The sequence below is a fragment of the Hyperolius riggenbachi genome, chromosome 1 (genome assembly GCF_040937935.1).
Source record: "Hyperolius riggenbachi isolate aHypRig1 chromosome 1, aHypRig1.pri, whole genome shotgun sequence".
Lineage (NCBI taxonomy): Eukaryota > Metazoa > Chordata > Amphibia > Anura > Hyperoliidae > Hyperolius > Hyperolius riggenbachi.
In genome coordinates this window covers 165,463,982-165,478,116 of record NC_090646.1, presented here as the reverse complement: position 1 = coordinate 165,478,116, position 14,135 = coordinate 165,463,982, and the positions used below count along the sequence as shown (strand labels likewise).

Sequence of the window (14,135 nt, the reverse complement as noted above, 5' to 3'; positions counted from 1 at the left end):
GTTAGATAGGTAGCTTCCCCCAGTATAGATTAGATAAGCAGCTTCCCCCAGTGTAGGTTAGATAGGCAGATTCCCCCAGTATAGATTAGATAGGTAGCTTCCCCCAGTATAGATTAGATAGGCAGCTTCCCCCAGTATAGATTAGATAAGCAGCTTCCCCCAGTGTAGGTTAGATAGGCAGCTTCCCCCAGTATAGGTTAGATAGGCAGCTTCCCCCAGTATAGGTTAGATAGGCAGCTTCCCCCAGTGTAGGTTAGATAGGCAGCTTCCCCAGTATAGATTAGATAGGTAGCTTCCCCCAGTATAGATTAGATAGGCAGCTTTTCCCAGTATAGGTTAGATAGGCAGCTTCCCCCAGTATAGGTTAGATAGGCAGCTTCCCCAGTATAGATTAGATAGGTAGCTTCCCAGAGGCGTAGCTAGGGCTTTCAGCGCCCGGGGACAAAGACTATTAATGCGCCCCCTAAGGTGAAGGCTGCGGCACGTGCACCAAAAAAGGGGCGTGGCCATATAATAAATGTGGGTGTGGTCATGGGTGGAGCCAAATGTACAGGAAGTTAGCAGGCTCACGCTCACCCACCCTCCCTCAGTATGTACCTTCCAGAATGTTCCAAGACAAATTCAGCAATCATGAGGCCCCCCCCCCCCCCCCCATCAAGACAAATTCAGCAATCATGAGGCCCCCAACATGACCAACTCAGCAATCATGAGGCCCCCAACAAGACAAATTCAGCAATCATGAGGCCCCCAACAAGACAAATTCAGCGATCTTGAGGTTCCCAACAAATCATGAGGCCCCCAACAAGACAAATTCAGCGATCTTGAGGCCCCCAACAAATCATGAGGCCCCCAACAAGACAAATTCAGTAACCATGAGGCCCCCAACAAGACAAATTCAGCAGTCGTGAGGCACATAAATAGACAGCATTTCACATAAATAGGCAGAATGCCCCCTTAATATGGTAGACACCTTTCACCTGGCAGCAGTTCCCCAAAATACACTCAATCCGACAGCAGTGGTTCCTTAAAAATAGGTAGCCTGAGGTCTATAGGTGTCCCCAGAATAGGTGGCCAGCAGTATAGATGTCCCCAGAATAGGTGCCCAGCGGTATAGATGTCCCCAGAACAGGTAGCTAGGGGTAGAGATGTCCACAGAACAGGTAGCCAGGTGTATATGTGCCCAGTATATGTAGCCAGGTGTATATGTGTCCAGTATGTGTAGTCAGGGGGTATATGTGCCCAGTATATGTAGGCAGGGGGTATGTGTGCCCAGTATATGTGCCCAGCGCAGTGGAAGGAGAGCTGTGAGCAGCGGTGGAGAAGGGGGGCCATCTCCCCCCTCCTTCTCTCACCTTAGGGGGCTCTCCCTCCCTCGCTGTCCCTCCACAACTAATGTCCGGGTGGCTGGCAGCGGCGGGCGGGACTTACCTGCGTCTCGTCGCAGCGCTACTCCCCTCCCCCCAAAAAAACCCCTGCAGCTCAGCTGGGCGCCCTCGGGGACCTAGCGCCCGTGGGCACCTGTCCTACACCGACCCCCCCTAGCTCCGCGTCTGTAGCTTCCCCCAGTATAGATTAGAGAGGTAGCTTCTCCCAGTATAGATTAGATAGGAAGCTGCCCCCAGTATAGATTAGATAGGCAGCTTCCCCCAGCGTAGGTTGGATAGGCAGCTTCCCCTAGTGTAGGAGGGAGCACTGGGCGGAGCAGGCAGTTAAAAACTCACCTTCCTTCAGATCGACGCAGTCACAGCTTCCATGTGCTTCCGACTTCCTCCTTCGGCGTCCCTCGTATTGGTAACAGCGTCCCTTGTGATGTCCTCACAGGGTGCGCTGTAACCAAGGCGACGGACGCCGGGGGGAGGAAGACGGAAGCACATGGAAGGGAAGGATCTGAAGGGAGGTGAGTATTTAACTGCCCGCTCCCCCCCCCCCCCCCGCCGCTCCGCCCAGTGCCCCCTCTTGCCACTTAATGGATCCGAGGGCTCCAAGGACGCAGGTTTAGGCCGGTGCCCCGGATCAAAGGCCCTAGCGATGCCGCTGGTGAATCAAGCCCAACGTGTGATAACTTTTGATAACGTGTGATAACTTTGATAAGGTGTGATATTTGTCTTATCACGGTTTAGTGAATCAAGCCCGATAAACGAACGTTTGCGCACGATCACTTACGTGTTTCGCATGAAAAGCGCACGTGATCCCGTGATAACCTTCGTTTATCACGTGAATTAATGCTGTTCGCATGTAAACTTTTGCGAGCGGCAGAGCACGTGATAAGTGCTGTGATAGCAGTTATCACATGATAACTGCTGTGATAGCAGTTATCACGCTTTAGTGAATCGAGCCCTATCTCTTCTAGCATCCAGGCACTTTAGATTGGGACCCAGAAACTGGTTTGACTGGATGCTGGCTTGTTAAAGTATGGGCAGAGGTGCATGCAAATTTTGTGTTGGACCGGTCCAACCCAAAATATTACAGTTATGGGGCTCGATTCACTAACCCGTGATAATTCAGTTATCACGTGTTAAGGTTTTGCACGTGCAAACGTGCGTGCTAAGTAGTTTGCACGTGCAAAGTTTATTCAGTTCGCTCGCTAAGTTTTAGCGCGTGAACGGCGTTACGTTATTGCGCTGTGATCAATGGCGTTTCGCCCGCTCAGTGGTTAGAGTTTGGTAATGAAATTATGAATGGTGCTTACATTACCATGTGCGCTACTGTAACGCGGCACGTGCAAAGTCTTACGCGCGTCGCATAATGAAATATATACAGTAATAATTCAATATATACATTCTGCTCGCGTAATCTGCAGTGACTTCTCGTGCTAAGTATCATTATCACGTGAAGTCACTGCAGATCATGATACTTTGCGCGCGAAGCATTTGCGTGCAAATCTTTACTCGTGCAAACCTTTACGTGCATGTTAGCGAGTGCAAAGCGGCTTTTCACTGCCATGCTAAGTGTTAGCACGGCTTTGTGAATTGAGCCCATGGTGCTAAAGATAAAATAAAAAGTCAAAATAACCATACACATTTCATACTTACCTCCTGTGTAGTCTACTTCTCAATTTCTTTCTCCTCTCCTGCATCCCATTTGTCCACTGTGATCAATGGAATTCTCCGTCCTCCATTTTAAAAATGGCTATTACCCTATAACAGCTTTCTGATCAGCACACTGTTAAACTGTAATATCACCCACTTGAGCCATAGGGAAACATGGACATTACCTTACACATTCAGTTGTAACTGACAGCTGTTGATATATAACTGACAGTAATTGGTATATTTCAGTTCTGACAAAATATTGTCAGAACTGGAAGGGATCACTGTAAGAAGAAAATGGTGAGCTTCTGAGAGGAACTGACAGTGAGGTTAGTATGTAATATTCATTTGCAGCTACGTCATTTGTTTATTTTAACTGTGGCACGCTTGATTCATTTTTTTAGGGGCTGGGAAAGACAATTATGGAGGGGGGGGGGGCATTTTGTGGTTAATTAGCCTATATGGGATTGACCTTTTATACACAATTATTGATATAATAATTAACTGTATGTCTAGCAGCAACAGGAAATAGTTCCTCTATGCAGCCTTACATTCCTATTATTTAAAGTGAATGGGAACCGCATTTAAAAAAAAATGAAGCACATAATTACCTAAGGAGAGGGAAGGCTCTGGGTCATATAGAGACTTCCGTCTCCTCTCTCGGTGCCCTCTATCCTGTGCTGGCTCCCCCCCCCCCCCCGTTTCAATCCCCCACCGAAAGAGTATTTGGAAGTCTTCGGGAGCCGTGTCCTCCCAAAGACGTGTGGCTCCATACTGCACAGGTGTGAGCGTGCAAGAGAGCGTGCTTGCGCAGGCGCAGTACAGGGCCGTCCTTCTTCAGGAGCACTCGGGCTCCCTGAAGACTTCTGAAGCCTCCTTCGGCCGGGTAAAGCAGTATTTGACTAAATTAGTCAAATACTGCCAGCACTGGAACGAGGGGACCAGGAGAGAAGCCGGAAGGCTCTATAGGACCCAGAGCCTTCCCTCTCCTTGGGTAAGTATCTGTCTCATTTTTTTAAATGCGGTTCCCATTCACTTTAAGGGGTACATTTTAACTCTGAAGTCTAAAAAGTAGAAATACATGTGACCTACAATCTGGTTGATTCATCTACCAACAAAAAGAAATAATGACCACATTTAAACTTTCCTGGTCTCTTTTGTTGTCAACAGAGCTTGCTCAACCAGATAAATCTAGTTTGCTTCTGTTTACTCTTCAAGGAGGGTTTCACTGTATTCAACTGAAGTTGTATTGCTTAATTTTATACATATTACACCGCTCTCTTAACGGTAGCTATACACTGGTCAATGTATGGGCAGGTCGACCATGCAGTGTATGGGCAGGCATGAGATCCCTCTCTGATGAGCGGTTTCCCATATATTTCAGCATGAAATTTCCCTCACAGCACTGCCTGCCTGGCCGCCCCCTAAGTGTAAAGTGTTGTGGCACATTCCCCCTCCCCCGTTCATACATGTAAAAGGGGTGCCAGGAAAAAAGTGTACCAGATGTAGCCACTAAATGTGTTTTTTTTTGTTCTAAAAGGGTGCCAGATATAGCCAATAAACTGGATTGCGTTTATAAAAAGGCCCTGGATGAAGCCGATAAAGGTGATTTTGTTTTTAAAAGGGCATTTATTTGTAGCTAATTAATGTGATTCCATTTACAAAAGGCACTAAAATGTAACCCTATACCCTAACCTAAATCCTTACCTTAATCCCCCCAGCGCCTAACTTTAACCCCCCCTCCCCGTGCCTAACTTTACCCCTCATGGTGGTGCCTAACCCTTAAAACCTCCATGGTGCCTAACCTTGACCCCCCCATGGTATTGCCTAACCTTAACCCCCATGGTGGTGCCTAACATTAACTTCTTCATGATGGTGCCTAACCCTTGTCCCCCCCCCCCCCCTTGCACATAGCCTTGACCCCCCATGGTCTTGCCTAACCTTAACTCCCCATTGCGATGCCTAACCCTTAGACCCCCCCCACTCCCCCATGCCTAACTAAAATCTCTGCATGGTGGTGTCTGCCTAACCTTAACCATGGTGTTCAGTGGGATTGTTGTAGCCAAAGTTTTTGTAGGATATAACCGGCTTACAGCCGATAATCGCAGTAAATAAAATTAAAGTCTGTGGCAGTGCCCTTTTTACACATATGTCTTTGGTGCCCTTTTCAACTAATATCTTTTCTTACCTTAGACTGTAAAAATGTTTTCCCATGTGAAAGCCTATGGGGTGGACAATGTTGTCTTCCAAATAGATGTGCCAGTATCAGAATCAGAGTTTCCATTACAGAATTTGAGAATTTTTTAGGACCTGAAATTGAGAAGAGAAAACAAGGAAAATGTGAATGCTATCTATATACACTAGTATTTTGAAAACATATAGGAGCACAGCTATAAACTGTTAAAAAACACCATTATATGTGTTTAGTGTTTAGCCAAAATTTTCGTAATTTCGCATTTCCTTAAAGGGACTCCGAGCAGTGCAGAAACTATGGAAAGATGCATATCATTTTAAAGCTCTCTTTCTCCTCTTTCCAATGATATACAAACTGCTGCCCTACGCCTTTTAGTTTTCGCTATTTTCGCGATTGAAATTGCCGCAGCCACAATTTCAATCGCGAAAATAAAGAAAACTAAAAGGTGTAGGGCGACGATTTAGGTGTCGCCAGAAAGAGAGCTTTAAAATGATATCCATCTTTCCATAGTTACTTGTATTACACAGGACGACACTTTCCCCAGTGTCAGCAGCTCCATTCAGCAGAATGGAGCTGCTGACTTTAGGAAAAAGTCGCCCTGTGTAATACAATGTAACTATGGAAAGATGGATATCATTTTAAAGCTCTCTTTCTCCTCTTTCTGGCGACACCTAAATCGCCTTTTAGTTTTCGCTATTTTCGCGATTGAAATCGCGGCCGCGGCAATTTCAATCGCGAAAATAGTGAAAACTAAAAGGCGTAGGGTGGCGGTTTATATATTATTGGAAAGAGGAGAAAGAGAGCTTTAAAATGATATGCATCTTTCCATAGTTTCTGCACTGCTCGGAGTCCCTTTAACTACGGATGAAAATTTTGCCGCTATGACACGAATTTGAAATTTCCATACAACCCGTAATTTAAAATTTAAGCAAAATTTTGGTTTCGTAATATCGTATTTCGGCGCAAATTTGCATTTAACACGAAATTTTGTAATTTTGTGTTTTCTAGAGAAACAAAGTTATTTTAAAGAGTAACTGTCAGGCTGCAGAAGCTAATTTAAACCTCTATTCTCCTGTGTTAAACAGTTTAGAAGGAAGCCCAAAAGCCATTAGTGAAGATAAAAATCTCAGTTACCTTTGATGTGTGCTTATCAGCAAGTCTGTTATAGACCCATAAGGACGCAAGCCGCATACTAAACTGCAAAGCATTCTGGGGCCCCCCCCTCGGCTGCTAATGAGACGTTACAGAAGCTTGTAATCAGTCCAGCGCGTAGCACTGATAAATCTCGGGGCAGAGTACTCTGCAGGAGTCAGCTATTGTTCCTAGCCACATGGCTCATTAATATTCACTGCACACTGTGTTGTTCAAGTAGGAGCTTATCTGTGATCAGGAAGCAGGCAGGACATGAGGACACATTTGACAGAAAAACATGGAGCCTGCCATGAGCTGTCAGGAGCATCTATCTCTGCATATACTATATACAAATTCTGTGAAATCCAAACGTGGACAGTGAAATGCATATGTAATGTAAGTACAGCCAATCTTTAGCTACTGATATATGTGTTTATTTTCTCTGAGACCTTATACCTAACAGCTCCTCTTTAAAGGGAATCTGAAGTGAAAATAAATATATTATATAATGATTTGTATGTGTAGTACAGCTAAGAAATAAAACATTTATTAGCAGCAGATACATAAATCTAATATTGTTTCCAGTACAGGAAGAGGTAAGAAACTCCAGTTGTTATCTATGCAAAAGACTTACTGATCTGTCTGACTTTCAAAGTCACAGAGAGCTATGTCTTCTGAAGCTTATTATATCAAGTGTCTGTCACTGAATTTTTTTTATTTTTCTGCAGAGGAAAGTTCAAAAGTTCACTAGCCTGCTCTGTAAAATCATTTAGAATGCTGAGTGTAATGTTTAAACTGCAAATATTAGAGAACGATGCAATGTTATAAAAAAAAAATATAACTGAAAATAAAAATATGAGAATATTTTCTTTGCTACTACTGTTCTAGTAATTATCTGTACTACACAACTAATTAAATATATCATAATTTTTTTTTCCGCTTCAATGTCACTTTAATTACGAAAATGGACGTAATTCCATTTTCAAGGCCTCTATCACAGTGGGACTGTGGGAGATTGCGGAAAAGCCGCCGCGTGTGCTGCTGAGGAGGCAGCTGATTCCGCGTCCAATGCGGCGGTTTGCACGCGGAAGCGTGCGTCTGGTAACAGGGCAGAACACGGAAAAGCCGCCGCATGCAACAACAGTAAGGCGGCTGGTTCCGCGTCCAGCGCGGCAGTTTGCACGCGGCAGCGTGTGTCTGGTGTGGCTGAGTCTGTTAGTGCACACAGGCTTAGGAATACACGTGCGCGCGCTGAGAGGCAGAACTCTTATACTGGGCATGGAGAGATCAGCTGATCATGCCAATCAGCTGACTCCAGAGCAGGATACTATTGGTTGATCAATTAACCACTTGAGGACCATGGGCTTTACCCCCCTTAAGGACCAGGCACTTTTTTTCCATTCAGACCACTGCAGCTTTTACGGTTTATTGCTCGCTCATACAACCTACCACCTAAATGAATTTTGGCTCCTTTTCTTGTCACTAATAAAGCTTTCTTTTGGTGCTATTTGATTGCTGCTGCGATTTTTACTTTTTATTATATTCATCAAAAAAGACATGAATTTTGTCAAAAAAATGATTTTTTTAACTTTCTGTGCTGACATTTTTCAAATAAAGTAAAATTTCTGTATACATGCAGCACGAAAAATGTGGACAAACATGTTTTTGATTAAAAAAAACCCATTCAGCCTATATTTATTGGTTTGGGTAAAAGTTATAGCGTTTACAAACTATAGTGCAAAAAGTGAATTTTCCCATTTTCCAGCATCTCTGACTTTTCTGAGCACCTGACATGTTTCATGAGGGGCTAGAATTCCAGGATAGTATAAATAACCCCCAAATGACCCTATTTTGGAAAGAAGACATCCCAAAGTATTCACTGAGATGCATAGTGAGTTCATAGAAGATATTATTTTTTGTCACAAGGTAGCGGAAAATGACACTATGTGACAACAACAAAAAAAAAAAGTTTCCATTTCTTCTAACTTGCGACAAAAAAAAATGAAATCTGCCACGGACTCACCATGCCCCTCTCTGAATACCTTGAAGTGTCTACTTTCCAAAATGGGGTCATTTGTGGGGTGTGTTCACTGTCCTGACATTTTGTAGGGTGCTAAATTGTAAGCACCCCTGTAAAGCCTAAAGGTGCTCATTGGACTTTGGGCCCCTTATCGCAGTTAGGCTGCAAAAAAGTGCCACACATGTGGTATTGCCGTACTCAGGAGAAGTAGTATAATGTGTTTTGGGGCGTATTTTTACACATACCCATGCTGGGTGGGAGAAATATCTCTGTAAATGACAATTGTTTGATTTTTTTTTTACACACAATTGTCCATTTACAGAGATATTTCTCCCACTCAGCATGGGTATGTGTAAAAATACACCCCAAAACACATTATACTACGTCTCCTGAGTACGGCGATACCACATGTGTGGCACTTTTTTTGCACCCTAACTGCGCTAAGGGGCCCAAAGTCCAATGAGTACCTTTAGGATTTCACAGGTGATTTTTGTTTCAAGACTACTCCTCACGGTTTAGGGCCCCTAAAATGCCAGGGCAGTATAGGAACCCCACTAATGACCCCATTTTAGAAAGAAGACACCCCAAGGTATTCCGTTAGGAGTATGGTGAGTTCATAGAAGATTTTATTTTTTTGTCACAAGTTAGCGGAAATTGATTTTAATTGTTTTTTTTTCACAAAGTGTCATTTTCCGCTAACTTGTGACAAAAAATAAAATCTTCTATGAACTCACCATACTCCTAACGGAATACCTTTGGGTGTCTTCTTTCTAGAATGGGGTCATTTGTGGGGTTCCTATACTGCCCTGGCATTTTAGGGGCCCTAAACCGTGAGGAGTAGTCTTGAAACCAAATGTTGCAAAATGACCTGTGAAATCCTAAAGGTACTCATTGGACTTTGGCCCCCTTAGTGCACTTAGGGTGTAAAAAACACATGTGGTACCGCCGTACTCAAGAGAAGTAGTATAATGTGTTTTGGGGTGTATTTTTACACATACCCATGCTGGGTGAGAGAAATATCTCTGTAAATGACAATTGTTTGATTTTTTTTTTACACACAATTGTCCATTTACAGAGAGATTTCTCCCACTCAGCATGGGTATGTGTAAAAATACACCCCGAAACACATTATACTACTTCTCCTGAGTACGGCGATACCACATGTGTGACACTTTTTTGCAGCCTAGGTGCGCTAAGGGGCCCAACGTCCTATTCACAGGTCATTTTGAGGCATTTGTTTTCTAGACTACTCCTCACGGTTTAGGGCCCCTAAAATGCCAGGGCAGTATAGGAACCCCACAAGTGACCCTATTTTAGAAAGAAGACACCCCAAGGTATTCCGTTAGGTGTATGGCGAGTTCATAGAAGATTTTATTTTTTGTCACAAGTTAGTGAAAAATAACACTTTGTTAAAAAAAAAAAAAACAATAAAAATCAGTTTCCACTAACTTTTGACAAAAAATAAAATCTTCTATGCACTCGTCATGCACCTAACAGAATACCTTGGGGTGTCTTTTTTCTAAAATGGGGTCACTTGTGGGGTTCCTATACCGCCCTGGCATTTTACGGGCCCAAAACCGTGAGTAGTCTGGAAACCAAATGTCTCAAAATGACTGTTCAGGGGTATAAGTATCTGCAAATTTTGATGACAGGTGGTCTATGAGGGGGCGAATTTTGTGGAACCGGTCATAAGCAGGGTGGCCTTTTAGATGACAGCTTGTATTGGGCCTGATCTGATGGATAGGAGTGCTAGGGGGGTGACAGGAGGTGATTGATGGGTGTCTCAGGGGGTGGTTAGAGGGGAAAATAGATGCAATCAATGCACTGGGGAGGAGATCGGAAGAGGGTCTGAGGGGGATCTGAGGGTTTGGCCGAGTGATCAGGAGCCCACACGGGGCAAATTAGGGCCTGATCTGATGGGTAGGTGTGCTAGGGGGTGACAGGAGGTGATTAATGGGTGTCTCAAGGTGTGATTAGAGGGGGGAATAGATGCAAGCAATGCACTGGCGAGGTGATCAGGGCTGGGGTCTGAGGGCGTTCTGAGGGTGTGATTGAGTGCCCTAGGGGCAGATAGGGGTCTAATCTGATAGGTAGCAGTGACAGGGGGTGATTGATGGGTAATTAGTGGGTGTTTAGGGTAGAGAACATATGTAAACAATGCACTTGGGAGGTGATCTGACGTCGGATCTGCGGGTGACAGGGGGTGATTGATGGGTGGCAGTGACAGGGGGTGATTGATGGGTGATTGACAGGTGATCAGTGGGTTATAACAGGGAAGAACAGATGTAAATATTGCGCTGGCGAATTGATAAGGGGGGGTCTGAGGGCAATCTGAGCGTGTAGGCGGGTGATTGGGTGCCCGCAAGGGGCAGATTAGGGTCTGATCTGATGGGTAACAGTGACAGGTGGTGATAGGGGGTGATTGATGGGTAATTAGTGGGTGTTTAGGGTAGAGAACAGATGTAAACACTGCACTTGGGAGGTGATCTGACGTCAGTTCTGCGGGCGATCTATTGGTGTGGGTGGGTGATCAGATTGCCTGCAAGGGGCAGGTTAGGGGCTGATTGATGGGTGGCAGTGACAGGGGGTGATTGATGGGTGGCAGTGACAGGGGGTGATTGATGGGTGATTGACAGGTGATCAGTGGGTTATTACAGGGAAGAACAGATGTAAATATTGCGCTGGCGAATTGATAAGGGGGGGTCTGAGGGCAATCTGAGCGTGTAGGCGGGTGATTGGGTGCCCGCAAGGGGCAGATTAGGGTCTGATCTGATGGGTAACAGTGACAGGTGGTGATAGGGGGTGATTGATGGGTGATTGATGGGTAATTAGTGGGTGTTTAGGGTAGAGAACAGATGTAAACACTGCACTTGGAAGGTGATCTGACGTCAGTTCTGCGGGCGATCTATTGGTGTGGGTGGGTGATCAGATTGCCCGCAAGGGGCAGGTTAGGGGCTGATTGATGGGTGGCAGTGACAGGGGGTGTTTGATGGGCGATTGATGGGTGATTGACAGGTGATTGACAGGTGATCAGGGGGATAGATGCATACAGTACACAGGGAGGGGGGGTCGAGGGGGGGGTCTGGGGAGAATCTGAGGGGTGGGGGGGTGACCAGGAGGGAGCAGGGGGCAGTTTAGGGCATAAAAAAAAATAGCGTTGACAGATAGTGACAGGGAGTGATTGATGGGTGATTAGGGGGTGATTGGGTGCAAACAGGGGTCTGGGGGGTGGGCAGGGGGGGTCTGAGGGGTGCTGTGGGCGATCAGGGGGCAGGGGGGGGAAATCAGTGTGCTTGGGTGCAGACTAGGGTGGCTGCAGCCTGCCCTGGTGGTCCCTCAGACACTGGGACCACCAGGGCAGGAGGCAGCCTGTATAATACACTTTGTATACATTACAAAGTGTATTATACACTTTGTATGCGGCGATCCGGGTGCTAGTAACCCGCCGGCGCTTCAGAACGGCCGGCGGGTTACAGCGCGAGGGGGGCGGAGCCTGGCTTCGGCAACCAATTGCGTCACGAATGACGCGGTCGCGCCGCCCATGCCCGTAAAAGGACCGCCACCATTTGTCTATACGGCGGTCCTTGCGGGGTCCACTTCCCGGCCGCCAATTGTATATACGGCGCTTGGGAAGTGGTTAAGGGTGGTGCTGAAAGCACTAGGGAACTTGTACGATCATTTTGTTATACTTCAGACTAGTTCCAGGGTGTAGAGACCACGGACCTTACACCCAGACTCGGCATTGTTTGATATCTGTTATGACTTATTGCTTTCCTGACTACTCCTCTGTCCTCTGATTCAGTACCTCGCATATCTGATACTCCGTTGCCTAACCCGGCTTGCCCTGGATACCGAATCAGTCTTCTGTCTTTGTACTTTATCTGTCCGTGTGTTACCGACCAGGCGTGCCCAACTTCGTGAGCTATCACTCCTCTTAAGAGATAGTCTCCAGATCAGATAGTGACATCCACCTTCAGGTGTCACTCACTTTCTGGTCCTTCCTATCTCCAGCCTGACTCCACCCCTTGGAGAGTCTCAGGCTGCTGGAAGGTTCCTGTGTCGTCAAGAGCAGTATTCCTTTACTGCCTAGGATCACCTGCTCAGCAGGTGCATTACTCAAAGTACTACTGTTACACCAAACACTCACATACCTATAGGTGTCCAGAGGTTAGCAATATGTCTGTATTATCGGTGATTCTGCAGATCATCAATAATCAGGTATATATCTGCATTCTTGGTGATACTGCAGATCACCAATAATCAGATTCTCTCTTCGTGCTGACACCAATCGTTACAGGGACGTTGTGTTTTGATGCGGCGATAAAGTCGCAACGCAAATTACACCACAATACCCCAAAATGGGTCCTTACTGTAACAATTTATGAAATCTGCTACACAAAAACGCTCCCAAAAAACATGCCTAGAATCGCTCTGAAAATCTGCTTCAAAAACCTCTAGCGTTTTGCAGATCTGCTAGAGGTTTTTGGTGTGCACTGGGCCACACTTGGTTTTGAGCCTTGTAATATCTGATAATGCAAATGTCCCTGCAAATGCTGTCACTTTAAATATATCAGGAGGCTCTGGACTGGAATACAATTTTGAGAACGGACACATTTCAGTGTTAAACACGAAATTCTGATTTGTTTGTAATATGTAAACGATCATAATTATGAAAAACTATCGTAATTATGAAATTCCCCATAAGCGCAAAATTTCACAATTTTGTGAAATTTGTGAAATTTCTTTTACAGCGAAATACATAAAATTTTGAGTAATTGTAATTAGGTAATTACACGCATCACTATATGGGCTTGATTCATAAAGCCGTTATAACTCTTATCACAGTCGCACGAAATTGCAGCAGTTTTTGCACGAAAATGCTAATTTTTGCGCAAAAACTGCTGCGATTTTGCACGCAAATTTGCATTTGCACACGAAAAACATTACACATGTTATAGCGTGCGCAGAACGCTGGTAATAGTTATCACAGCTTTGTGAATCAAGCCCTATGTATTCTTACTACCTTATGAACATCATATAAATGTTTGACTAAATATATTTTGAATACTTTGTAGCATAAGACAATTCTGTAGATGTAGGTTGTGACTTCAGCTGCTAGTTGATTGGTCAGTTTCAAGTTGCATAAATATGCATAAAACTGCTATAAAATTTGCCTCAGCCTAGAGTTTTATGCATGTCATTGACCCTCCCTATCTCAAACAAGGCTGTGTAAGAGGTGAATTTGACATACATACCTAGGCTCATTTGCCATTCAGGGGCATAACAATCACCCCTGCATGGGATGCAGTCACGGAGTGGGGGGGGGGGAGCCTGAGGGTGGCCCCATGGCTCTTGGGCCCGACCAGGGCCGTGTTTAGGTGCAGGAGGGAGCACAGCACCGGAAGGGGGAGCAGTGGGCAGCGGCAAGGAGGGGGGCCTGGCTCCCTTCCTCCCTCGCCTTGGGCTCCCCCTTCAGTGCTCCCACCCGCCTCAAGCAAAGACAGCAGCGGACTCACCTTTTCCGCATTCCATGTGAAAGATTGGCTTAATGATAATCTAAGTGATGATAGAATATTTTTAATCTAAAGAAAATGGATCAAACAAACTCACTGGCATGCAAGTTAATATTCTGGGCATTCATGACAACCCAATCGCGGAGGACACAAAATGTTATCGTTGAACTGTTGTAGGAAAACTACATTAATCGCAGTTCCAAATGTTGTACAGGATTTACAAACTAGTTGAAAATCTATAAGCTGGT

At 45.2% G+C, this 14,135-nt stretch overlaps 1 protein-coding gene across 2 annotated transcripts in view; it reads right to left on the bottom strand.

Moving 5' to 3' along the window:
* Window positions 1-14,135, bottom strand: part of LOC137569288 (probable ATP-dependent RNA helicase DDX60) — a 573,444-nt gene that overhangs the window by 93,822 nt on the left and 465,487 nt on the right. For both annotated transcript variants that reach the window (XM_068278827.1, XM_068278828.1), the window contains one exon: window positions 5,218-5,339. In XM_068278827.1, the coding sequence (XP_068134928.1) occupies window positions 5,218-5,339 (122 nt within the window). The remainder of the gene's footprint in view (window positions 1-5,217; window positions 5,340-14,135) is intronic.